The sequence below is a fragment of the Trachemys scripta genome, chromosome 13, assembly GCF_013100865.1.
Source record: "Trachemys scripta elegans isolate TJP31775 chromosome 13, CAS_Tse_1.0, whole genome shotgun sequence".
Taxonomy (NCBI): Eukaryota; Metazoa; Chordata; order Testudines; family Emydidae; genus Trachemys; species Trachemys scripta.
The window spans coordinates 39,633,657-39,646,926 of record NC_048310.1 but is presented as its reverse complement, the minus strand read 5'-3'; the positions used below and the strand labels follow the sequence as shown (position 1 = coordinate 39,646,926).

The window sequence follows — 13,270 nt, the reverse complement described above, 5'->3', positions numbered from 1 at the left end:
GACCAAACTCATTTTAGTTATAACCCACGACAGATTTTCATTACATCTCAACTTAACAGTTAAAGATGTTCTGCTTGTCAGCTCATGGGACTGCCACCCCACGTACGAAGCAGAAAGAATGTCAAATCTTCAGTGTTCTCCAGACTCAAACTTCACCACCTTAGTGCACCCCCACTAGCTAGTCTGAGATTAACAACTCATTGCCAGTACCTGTGAATGAAAACAGGGAACGCTACAGCTAGGAACCTAGGTGCAACCCCAATGAGACTTTTCATTTATCGAGTAAAGCGTTCACCCATTTTTATTTCTTAGCAAGGCAGATAATTTAAAAAACAAAACAAAAAACTTATTCATAGCAGAAGCCAAAGATTATTCAGATCAATTTCTTCCCCCGATTTAGACCAATTAGTTAATGAGTCAATCCTCATTTAATAACATGGTCTGAAGATGCATTTCCATAAATGCATTGGAGTCTCCGATGCAGGAAGAGTATTTTTCTAATAAATAAAAATGGCCACTAATTGATGCACACTAATTACATGAGTATGAAGAGCTGTATTACAGTAAACAACTTCTATTGTTCCGGCCTGTTCAGCAGAGTCCAGAGTGGCTGATACATGGGCATCAGAGCAGAACAATTTGCTGAATTACTCACTTCAGGCAATGGCCAGTTCAACTGCATATTTTCAAGTGTGTTTGGCTTAGCCTTCCATACTAACAGAGCATCACTATGTTAAAGAAAGGGACACTGGCAGGTTAAAAATCATACACAATAATCATATTTCAAACATATGGATAACAGACTACATTGATATTTTCGTGGTCAGATGTGAGTTGCAAAACTTAAATAGCATAAATTGTGCAGTCAGTCAGATTTTTTTGAATTATTTCACTAATAATATTTTTCTTGTATTTAACCCATTTTAAAGGGTTCTCAGGCACCAACTTTGTACTGCAGTGTTTGCAATGCAATTACTGCAGAGGAACATTTAATGGTTTAAACAAAAAAAAATCATGACAACATTTGTATTTGTCTTGGTAAAGAGATGAGTTTACAGATCTTAACATTTTGGACCAAATTTGACCTGTCGTCTTAATGTATTCTTCCAAGCCAATTCCCCCATTTTCAAGTCCTTTGGCTTCCAAATTCCTTGCAATCTCCTGAAGCACATTCTGAAGATAATACCCAATGTTTATTGTCTACATATTTCTTCAAATCAAGGGCGACATTTTCCATGTATTTTACTATGCACTGCTTTCAGCTAAAAGATTTCCCCAATAATTGTCTGCCTATGCAAAGAGAACTGAAGCATCAAAACAGTTTAAATTTCTCCTGTCATTTCACATACAGCTAGAGACAAGAACTGCCTCCCTGCTTCTAATCTGGACCTTCCCCCTTCACTTACAGAGCAGTAAGAGGAAAAATTAGTTAAATATTCATACAATTTAACATTCTCCATGTTTTGAAAGCAGATCCGGGAAAGATTTGCCATCCATGCAGACAAAGGAAGTCAGCTGGAACACTTGTTAGTATAGTAGAGCTGACCTTGAGAAATAAAAGGCATGCAGCTACCTCTGCACAATACCAGTCATTGGTATCCAGCACTTAAGACAACCAGAAACATTAAGCTAGGGTTTAATAAAAATACTCTGCAGACAGAAGTATATCATAATAGGCTTCTCACAGCTGAGAGGCTTTTTGTGACCAAGAGAGACTGGAGATCCCCAGGACAAAATGCTTGCTTTTAGAGGAAATTACTGTATATGGGAGTGTGCGAGCAATAGTAAGCGAGGCATAAGAAACTGGATTCTATTCAGGCATCCAGCACATGGTTCTGCCCATGTCTCCATCTGAAAGTTACTTGTTTCTTAATGGTGAACTGCAAAGGTAAAATGAAAAGTGAAAGTTAAAGACTAGAAGTGTACTGAATGGCCACCACTAACCAGGATGCTCAGATACCATTCTGATGAACATAGGATACATGCCTGGAGACAGATGAGATTGGCAGGCTGGAGATAGGGTTGCCAATCCTCCAGGATTGTCCTGGACTCTACAGGAATTATAAGATTATGTCATGTGATGAAATCTCCAGGAATTCATCCAACCAAAGTTGGCAACCCTAACTTGGGAAAGGAAAACAAGTGACTGAAAATAAATAAGTAAATATTAAAAAATTTTATGCCTCTCTAGTCTGCTACTCAGTTTAATTTTTCTGTTCCATATATAGATAGGAGTCTAAACACGGAAACGAATGGTCAGAGAAAAATAAGATTTTATTTCCAAACACGTGTCACCCCGCCCCTTTAAAAATAAAAAAAACACTCTCTCTTTACATGCATAAATTTACAGAGGTCAACAGAGAAATGCAGTAGCCAGCTTCAGCCAGCATTCCTTAATCTTTATACCCATAAATACTCCACCCCCAAACAAAACAAACACATCCACTCAGTTATAAAGCAAGCCCTTCCAATCTGATGTAGGACTGCAAATATCTCAGCAGCATTAACACATGCACACACACACTAAATGGTCACGCAAGGTGGTAAATCCCACAGAGCCTACTTCTCAAGGAACCTTTATCAAGCAAGGTTGGGCAAATCTACTAGACGGGGGCCCAGTGAGCAAGTTTAATCAGCCTGTACAGATGGACAGAAAGACTGTTTAGCGAGACAGTTATTGTAACAGCAAATTATGCTTTGTTACAAGCCAGTTGTCTCTGTACCCATCCAGAATCTCCATACAAAGTTGGTATGCTTTTAAAGCTCAGAATAAATTTCAGAATTGCCAACATTTGTGTAACCGGAAGAGAATTACACAGCAATCCAAATTACTGTATAATAAACAGTTACTGATAAGGAATCATGGGCTGAATTCACTTCTGATATAAATAGATGCAACTTCATTTGGGCCTATATGTTTATTTCATCCTGTCCAGTTAGTACTTTTTGCTAGCTGAGCTGAAGTTTAAAAGGAAGAAACCAAACCAAGTTTTCAGCAAGACAACCATGAAAATGTTTTCCCTTATCTCAGTCTGGTAACATTGTCATGAAACTTTAGTAATCCAGGCACAAAAATCTTTTCACCCACCCTTTGCACCAGTGATTGAAGATATTAGGAGAAAGAAAAAAAAACTAATTGTATTTCATATGCCCATTGTAAAGAAAAAAAGGTTACTTTCCATACACAAGTAGAAAATTTGCAAAGCTGTCGTGTCCAGAAAACAAGTGCCTCCCACAATCTGTCAGCCTACATGAATAGCCACACTGACATATTTTAGTGGCATCCAAATACAAATAGCAAGAGAAACAAACATTATTTTGGAAAAATAAACTTAGCATAATGTGCTGAAAATAATTCAAGTTCAAGGACTAAAATCTCAAAAGAAATGTTACACAATAAGGTAAAAAGACTTCCACCCCATAGGATAGAGTGTTATGGTCACATTGTGCATCCCAATGAATCAATATTTAAGAATATTCCACACCCTAGCTCAAGATCTCAGTTTAACAACCAGAACATAAGACTTTTCTGTTTCTTCTGCATAAGCTGTTCAGATAGCTCATACCAAAGTCCTTTTCCTTTAAGTCCCAAATTGCTTTTCTAATGTCCAGTAATTCTACCACAGTCTACTTATTCTACTAGTAATTTGACTGATCTAACTTAAATTAAGTTGAATAGACAGCAATTAATATAATTTTAGCAGAGGACAAGATTTCATACAGTAAATCTCATTATGCCTTATAGAAATCAAATTGGAAAACCAGCAGGCTTTTTATATAACTTCATTTGAATATGCACAGGTATATGCATGCGTGTATACACACACAGAGTTAAATATAATAATTTACAATACAAATAAAAAGTGGCAAGTCTCCAAACCTTAATGCACGTAACTAAACAGAGTCCTTTCATTGGGTAGATACTTGATTTAAATTTCACCTACTCTTATTCTAAAGCAGTGTAAGTTTTTGAAATCAATAGTCAAATAGGCTCTTAGGCAGGAGCCAAATCAAGTACAAAATCTTTACAAATTAAACCAGAGACAGTTAGCCATGTCCTTTCATCTAACAATCACTAGGGCCTAGATATGAACTCGTAATTGAAAATCTGAGACAGTAAGGCTGCCAAATAAACCAAATCCATCTCACATTCTCATAACTCATCTGTATTTATCATCTCTGTACATTATATAGTTTGATCAATTACTTGCTCCCTCCCCTCCCTTTCACTGCATGTAACTTGTAGCTTCTAAAACATTAAGACCAGCATCCACCATTCCTCTTCAAATGGTAGGAGGCAGAAAAAATAAACTTGCCATGTGTTTATAAAAAAAAAAAAAAAAAAAAAAGAGAGAGAGCACGCTAAGACAGATATTTAATCAGGTCTCATTCTATGAGAAACATAAGACTTGGCAAAATAATTTGACGGCAGAGACTCCTCAATTCATCTCCCTCCAAAAAGGTTAATACATTCTCCACTCTCTTTCTTATGACTCCCACAAAAGTCACAATGGAAACACTTAAATGTTACTGTTCTTTTAAGGAGTCTTTGGTCTTTAAGATGTTTAAGACACAATCAACCCACAACATTCACAATAAAAAAAAACAAAGCAACAGTCCTAACTTTGAATCTCCTAATTTTGATAGGACTTTTTAGTGATTTTATTTTAAAAGCAAAACATGCAGACTGGGCCTCTCACAGACACCCCTCCACCATGGAGAATCCCCCTTAAGAAAGGATCCAAGGGGCAGCTGTGACCACAGGATTTCTGTGCCAAGGAGAGGGTGGGAGAACACACAGGCTCCATGAGTAGGGGTGGAGGCACAAAGTCCTTGTGCCATCCTTGGAATCCTCCATATTTGAAAGTGAGCCTTGTGGCTCAGTCTGCCAGGAGAGTGTGGGCCAAAATCCAGCACCCAGAAACTGAAGTGAATGAGAAAATTCCCCACTGACTTCAATGGGGCAGAATTTCACCCCACAAAATCTCTGAGACATCCTCCCCTTATGTCTCTCCTCTGGGAGGTGGCAATCAGATTTTCAAGAGAGGCACTTTGGAAGCACATTGGCTGCTGAACTCTCTTGAAAATCTGGCCCCAAGGCAAGTTATGTCTCCTGTTTTTAATTTCTGGACACAGGAAAGATGGCTTTCAGAAAGTATGGAAGAAGTGAGGCACCTCAAAGGACCTTGTCAATGTGAAGTCTAGTCAATTCCAGAGAGTTAAAGGTACTTTCATGAAGTACCTTTCAATAATAAAGGTACTTTCATTTCACTTCCTGTCAATTTTTGTGGCTTTACAACCACATTTCTTTAAATAAAAAAAAAAAGCGCCCATCTCCCACCATTGCTATGTGAAAGGCCCATACAGATGTGGTATACTGACTGATGGTGGAAGGAAAACTGAAACTGACAGAGTGCTGTCAAAAGGTACAAAGCAGACAATTGGAAGAAAAAAAAAAAAAAAAAGAGAAAAAAGTTTTTTCTATTTGTCCTAAAGGTATAGTCATCTCTGGGATTTACTTGTAGCAACAGTAGGTTAAAAAAAAAAAAAAAAAAAAAAAAAAAAAAAAAACAAACCACACACCACACACAGATAGAAGTCAGATTTCTAAAGTTACAGATGTCCTGTTAAGCCCAGAAAGAACTGATGTCTAGATTTGAGTTGACCAACTATATGGGGGACCTTTTGACGTTTTAGTACTCCAAAATATAGATTGTGACAATGTAAACATACATCTACAATACTTCCGGATACATGGGTATGTGCTCCTGCTTCAGAAGAGGTGCTTTCCCAGATGGGTTGGCTAGAGCAGGATACAAACAGGTTAAGGTAACCCTCTAATCCCAGGGAGAGGGAACACTGCTTTTTGATGGACGGCAATACTTCTATTTTGTTCATTCTCCCAAATACAGGGAAACAGAAGGATCATTTGTGAAGACTGAATTTATGGTACTGTTCCTGAAGTTTTTATCATGCTGTCCTCTCAGATCCACTATACCCTCATATATCCTTTCCCCCTTTTCTTTTTCTCATTACAGGTCTCTGTTCCTTTCCCCGTCATTTTCTTTTGTTCCTCAATGTTGCCTCCTTTTTGGCCCCTCAGGTCCTCTTAAAAAATTTCCTAAGCTTTCAGAATCACTTACTGGAGAGGCTTTTGCTGCCTCTAGTCTCTTGATCCCGAGGATCTGCTGAACTGTTTTGCTTGCCTGTGATTGACAGGAGGCAAGGCTCTCTTCATCTCCACAGAGCAACTACAGGAAGTTAATTTAAATTAAGTTAAAATGAACAGTGACCAATTTGAGAAGTTTGGGGGAAGCCAAACAGATCCTCTTCTGCATACTTTCAGAAAACAAAGTCTGTGTTGAATGTTATAAAATGAGTTAGACTTCAGCTACCAACTCACAAACCTTTCAAACACAGTAAACAAAAAGCAAAACAAAATGTTAATTACACTCCACCCCTTCCAAAGTGACAAGAAAGACTATTAAGTGCACAGCACCATCAGACAAAACAGTTTTTCAACAGTGCTTTTAATTCCCATTGGTAATCAAATATCCTTCAAGCTCCTACCTTATGTAATTAGAAGTACTTCCACAGGTGACTGGTAATTAATCAGGAGGCTGTCTTTTCTTTTACTAACCCCTTTCTCTCACATGCACTCATTTATGCTATTTTTATACCAACATTAAATCCATAAGTTTCCCCTTTAAATACCATTTCTCTCTATCTGGGCAGGTCTTCTATGTAAATTAGAATCTTGGAGACGTTTTAATGAAAATTAATTAGATATCAAAATGAGATCTTAAAGGAGCAATATGAAAAAGTAAAACCTGATTTTCCTTAAAGGGACAGTGGTGTCAATTACTCATTTTCTCTTTCATTTTACTCCTAAAAGGATCTAATCAAGTAACATACTTCTTTTCTAATAAGTTTCATTCATTTTTTCTCAGTTCCATGCTTCCAACATTCACATAGTGGGATATACTATTTGCTATTTATAAACTGCACTTGATAACATTTCTAATTAGAAATCAGTAGTTGTGGGTCACCTGCTGACAGCTACCATAGTAGACAACAATAGGTAGTTCTCACTTTCACCCAAGTTTCTCAAACTCTTTATGTATGAATCATCTAACACTCTGGAGACTGAAATGGTATTATGGCCATTATACTGATGGGGAAATGGAGGCATAGGGAGGTGAAATGACTTGTTGATGGCAAGTCAATTTCATAGATGGGAACAGAACCCAGATGTCTTGATTCCCTCCAATACACCGCTGAAAAAGCAAGGATTTGTAACTTGGGATTCTGCGATCACAAAATTCCTTATATGAAAACCAGTCTCCCTTGTGCTTTACATCTGACCTTGGGCCTACATGGTGGGATGTTATAAATGGCATCACTTAGCATTCTGGCGGCTGCCAGCAGGTGCCCAACTTGAAATTAAAGGGGGGCTAAATTTTCAGAAAATGGTGAAGACCTGAATTCTGAAAAGTCAACCTTCTTTAGTGCCTAAAGTTGGGCAACAAAAGTGGAGACATCCAAATCACTAGTCGGTCACTTCTGAAAACCTGAGGCCTTTGCCAGCATGGCTGCAGATCAGCTAAGGCAACAGCTTATAAAATTGAATTTCTGAAGCAAATCTTATATTGATCTCAATATGGTTGTGTATTCAGCAAACTCTAGAGATTTTTTAAAGGTTTCCAATTCTTTCTGCAGGCGACAGCATAGATAGCCTCTTTTTAATCAAAAGGGAAGATCAGCTAGCTTGGAAAGGCTATCAGCTAACAAGTTTGAATACCACATTTGGGTCCCCAAAACTCTGGAATTAACAGTGTGTGACAGTGTGAAAGGGGTACAATTAGCAGCCTCTACTGGCTGATAAGGAGTGGCATCAATTAAGCTCCATTCAGATCTCTTCACAGAAATAGAGTCATTGTGAGGTTATGCCTATATGGAGGGAAGAGGACCTAGATGGGGAGAGACAAGATTGTACAAAGGCACAAAGGTATTACCTAGAAGAACTCCCCTTTCTCCAGAATTTCAGTCCTTCATTTTGCTTCACAATTTCCCCACCATGTAGAATAACCCCCATGCTTACAGGATTGTATGGCAACACCTAATACCATAAGGCAGTACTGTAGAACTGTTTAGATACCAACATTAAAATAAATCCCACTGTTTTAAAATGAAGTGATATTCACACTAGCAAAAGAAAAAATTTAAGAACTTTAAAGAGCAAGTGAAGTGAATCTTCTTTGAAACAAGATCTACCAATTCGATTCTAGAATCACCAAAATTAAAGATTACTCGACATTTGCTGCTGTTCAACTTGTACAATCAAATGGAGCTGCCTCTTTGCAATGGCAGTATTCAAATCCCATAAAAACTCAAGCAGCATGCCTTTCAAAAGCATCTCCATAGGGACAAACTGCAAAACCTGCTGGGGAGAGTCTGAGCTGAGCAAAGAGCTCATTAGTTTATTCAGGTGCTGCAGGTACTCAACAACTGGATTTGGAAGACCTCGATAGCCAATACACAATAGAACAGCACTGGTCCCTAGAGGTTCAGAGGATATGGGGCAAGCAAATGTGATATAGCTGAAACAGCCGTGCAGGACAAAAATCAGGCCAGCTGTGAAGCGTGTAAAACAAGAAAGAACAGGCAGAATCAAAGCATCTCCCAGTTGAAGCTGATTAATCGCACGCAGAAGGCAGTCTAAAAGATGCTGCTGATATTTTGGCTCTCCATCATGAAGCAAAGAACAGCTGAAAGTCAAGAGTGTGGCTGACTCCAGGAGCCTCACTTCCATGTTGGACTGGCTTTTGATGTCACAAAGAGACGGAAAGCCCACCACGAGACACTTGATTTGGTCACTGCATCCTTCATTTGGTACCTTCTGATGGTACTTGGTAAGGCTAGACAACTCAGATAGTATCAGTGCCTCAGTAAGAACATTGCAAGAATGACATGGTTGCTGTGTTCGTCTGGAAAAGGAACTAGTTTTTAGTTTGCCTACTAATGATTCTTTAATGGCTTCATTGAGATTCTTCAAGACATCACCCTCACAGAATGGAGAACATTTTACTCTTGGCAGCCTCTTTCCCTCCAGGATGTACCATAAATTACATTCAAGGTTACAGGATGACCCTTCCAAAATGCAGCTTTTCCCAGCATTACCTAAAGTGTGCTCTTCAGTCCAATGATTAAGATAGCCTTTGGCCACTTTATCTTCCCATGTCAGGGATTCCAGCATCTTTCTTTCGTTGTATGTACTAAAATATTTGTTCCTCTGTCCAAACCATTTTGCATTCATGCTGCAGCCTACACGAGATTTCTTCACTAGCCAGTTATTTCTTGTAATGTGTTTCAGGTGGAATCTTTGCATGAAAAATTCCACTGCACAGTCCCTTAAGTTGTTCAGCTTTACTTGTTCTGCTTCCCCAATGCTCTCAAAGAGCCGGATGTTCTCAGATATAGTCTCTATTTGGTACTTGTGAAAGAATGCACAGCATTCTTCATGCATTTTAAGAAAAGATTCTGGAATCACATGTTGGGGAAAGAGTGCTTTGTTAACCATTTCTGTTCCGAAGTTCTGCATCATCTTGGACAGCACAGGATGGATGGCCTCTCTGCCCATGTAATGAAGACAAACTACATAGACTTCAGAGTTCCCGGCTTTGCTAGTGGCAGGTTTAAAGACATGGACCTCCTCGAAGGAACAATTTAGCAGAAAAAGCAGATTGGCAGAACAATGTTCAAATAAAGTGAACATCTTCAAAACAAAGGAGCCACCATTGCCAAGGATCATTAAAGCAGTGACTGCTTCACAGTAATGTAGAGGTGAGACAAGCGCTTCTTGTTCACCTGGATTTCCTTGGCAATCAAAACTCCCATCAGCAGTTACCAAGTGAACAGTGGTCATATTACTTATGAAGTGCTGAAGTCCAGTTAGATGTTTCAATGTCATCACATCCCCAGTATTATCTGGGCCAAAATACCACCATGGCAAGGTATTTGCAATAAGTCGGTCATCCATAATCATCACAAGGGTGTCATTTGCTTCATGATATGGGTTTAGGGTATTGGCTACCCAGTTCCAATCGCAGGGAATGTGATGGGATTTTATGTAGTGATTGAGACTGGCTATAAAAGCACCAGGTGCTTCACAGAGATGGACAGAATTGAGTTCTCCATTCTGAAGAGCTTCTTTCGGGAGAAGGGGAAAACTGCACAAAATCTCATGGAATTTGCACCAAGCCTGGGTACACAACTCAGCATTCACAGATTTCTTCACATGAGGAATGATTATCCCAGCTTTGTTGGTGAAGGAAGTGTGCTGATGCCATACATCCAATTTCTTATCACTTAGTTGGTTTTTGACTTCATTCATGGAGTCCTTCAGAGCAAGGAGTGTATTGAATTCTTTGTGATTGCAGGTAAACACATCACTGGAATCTGGCAGCTTCCAATCACTATTCGGTGGTTTTGTATATGAGAACTTCTTCTCAAAGAGCTCCTCAATTTCAGCAAGAATCACAGGACTGAATTTTTCAAGATTTGTGGTCTTCTCAACATAAGGCTTCGTATATTTGTTCATTCTTGGATTAACCCACAATCTGGGGAGGGGAAACAAAGAAAAGATAAGGGGGTTAACATGAACCGAACCAATGACACCTTCCCAACCATAAGAAAAAACAGAACAAGTTAAAAAAACAAACAGATAATGCATTTGTAAAGTTTAAGAAAAAGTTAGCTATTTCAACTTGTTTGGTTTTAGAGTTTGTGCTCCAGAATGAGAAGGGAAAAATACTTTACTGAGACATTCTAAGAGTGCAATAAAAAGTTACACAAGTAGTACTGCTTTGGAGTAAGACCTCCATTTTGATGCAATGCATACACATTTAGACAGAAAATAGATTATGCCTTAAATTCCTCAACTGCTAATTAACTAGTAAAAGTTATCCAACTAATATAGAAAGATAACATTTTGGAGAGATCTGGGAGAATTGGTGTGGAGCATGGGGGCAAAGAGCAGAGGCAAGGCTGGAACAACAGTGGGAAGGAACTAAGCGGCTACAGCATGCACCACAGAACTTTAAGAGACAGTTCAGACTCTTGGCAGGGTGACAGCTGGGTTCTCAGTTCAGAACCAACATTTTAACTCAAGAAGCATTATTTAAGAAAAATGACCAGCAGTTTGGGAGCCAAGAGATCCCCCCTAGTTCTGCATATCATTTCACCCACCACAAAAAAAAAAACAGCAATTTAACAGAAACACTGCAGAACAGTTTAGGAAAAGCAGTGAAAAATACTATATTGCAATTGAAAGGAATAGAGGGGGCAAATTGTAACTATCCAAAACAAGAATTTTGGCCAACGCATCTGGGCTAACACAAAAGATGGAAGCTGGAGACTTCATCTTCATGACATAAAAGCAAGTTTGTTTAATTTCTTAACAAGCTCACTTGTTAACCAGACTTCAGACTTTGATTTCACAAATTGAGTATGTGCTCTTCTACCACCACCCACACTCATATCAAGCCCGCACTTTGAAAATGGCAGTAAGTTCTGGTGGCCCCCCCCCATCTCAAAAAAGATGCATTAGAATTGGAAGTAGTATAGAGAAGGGGGCGGGGGGGGAAGAACAGCTTCCATATGAGGAAAGATTAAAAAGACAGGTACTGTTCATCTTAGAAAAGATACAACTAAGAGGGGATAAGAGAGAGGTTTACAAAAAAACGAGACTGGTGTGGAAAAAGTGAATAGGGAACTGTTATTTACCCCTTCACACAACACAAAAATTAGGGGTCTCCCAATGAAATTAATAGGGAGCAACTTTAAAACAAAAACGGAAATACTTTTTCCTGGGAAAAGTAGCATGGTTTTGCAGCTAAGGAACTGGGTTTACTGGAAAGCAAGCAAAAAAGGTTCAATGTGGACTTATTTTACAGCCCACCACAGACCTCCTGTGACAGTAGGTGGAGGTGTAATTTCCAGTTCAGGTAGACATATTGGTATTAGCTTTGATCAAGTTAGCACACTAAAAGACACAGCATAGCCACAACTGCACAGGCACCAGGACAGGCTAGTCACTCACATACAATCCTGTCTGAAACCCTAGGGACATACTCCAGCTCCAGTGCAGACATACCCAAAGAGACTTAGGGGATGTCTACACTAGAGCTGAGAGAGAGCCTCACAGTCCAGGTAGAAAGAGTCAAGTTAGCAAGTATGCTAAAAATAGCAGCGTGGACATAGCAGCTTTCAAGCCCATCTGACTCCCTAGGCACACACTTGGGTTGCTTCTAAAGCCACAAAATCCACACTGCTATTTTCCCTGTGCTAGCTCAAGCCCCACTAGCACAAGTGTTTCTAACAAGGCTGGGAGTTTTGCTCCTACCCTCTGTGCCTCGGTTTCACCATCTGTAAAATGGGGATAACACTCTCCTACCTTATGGGAATGCTCAGAGAGTATAGTGATAGGGGTCAAAGAAATCAGGACAGCATGAAAAACAACAAAGCTAGTGTCTCCCAGTGACCCACGATCAAACACATCCCTACTAGTAGGGCAGATATTGGTCAGTCTGATCCTGCCAATACTGAAGCACATGAATATCCCCACCATTCGTGTTAAAACACAGACCAATGTCACCAGGACAGTCCAATCAGCCAGCCTGCCCTCGGCAACCCCACAGGTATGTGCAGGAAAGAAAACAGCCTTTCTCCGCGGCGCTGGGGGGAGGGTTTCCCCGGGCGCAGCCCTGCCGGGGAGGGGGCAGCCCAGCGGGGCTGCGCTCGCTCGGCGCAGGCAGGGGCCCGGGGAGCCGCGCTGGGCCCAGTCGGTCCCGCCCCGCTGGCGCCCCGCGGGGACTCGGGCCCGAGCGCTTCCGCCCCTGGCTCCCGCGGCACGGCCTGGGCGCCGCCCGCCAGCAAAGGGCGCTGCCGCCCGAGCCCCACGCGGCCCTCGGGGAGAGCGAGGCCCCGGCCGCGCGCTCCTTACCCGGCCCAGCGGCTGCGGCCTTGGCAGAGACGCGAGCCCCGCGCCAGGCCGGGAGGCGGGGCCGCCGGGAGCGGGGGCGGGGCCTGGAGACTCCGGGGCCGTTCGCCTCGGCCGCCGCGTGACCCGGCCCCGCCCCCCAGGGCTCCCTCAGCCGCCCCCTCCCCTCACTGGCCACAGCCCCCGCCCTGCCCCTCCCCTCAGCCCCACCCTCCCGAGCCCCCCTCCCCCCACTGGCCACAGCCCCCGCCCTGCCCCTCCCCTCAGCCC

At 41.1% G+C, this 13,270-nt stretch overlaps 1 protein-coding gene across 1 annotated transcript; it reads right to left on the bottom strand.

Annotated features, from left to right (window-relative positions):
• Nucleotides 1-5,850: 5,850 nt before the first annotated feature.
• CMTR2 (cap methyltransferase 2) lies at nt 5,851-13,071 on the bottom strand. The gene is made up of 2 exons (XM_034788573.1): nt 13,004-13,071; nt 5,851-10,619 (listed from the first exon to the last, which is right to left on the bottom strand). Exon 2 carries the CDS (start codon nt 10,598-10,600, stop codon nt 8,300-8,302), a length of 2,301 nt encoding a protein of 766 aa, XP_034644464.1. The 5' UTR covers nt 10,601-10,619; nt 13,004-13,071; the 3' UTR covers nt 5,851-8,299.
• Nucleotides 13,072-13,270: the final 199 nt, after the last annotated feature.

Bases quoted from the DNA above. Each gene is read 5' to 3' on its own strand.
- CMTR2 (XM_034788573.1), bottom strand. From the start codon at position 10,600: ATGAACAAATATACGAAGCCTTATGTTGAGAAGACCACAAATCTTGAA.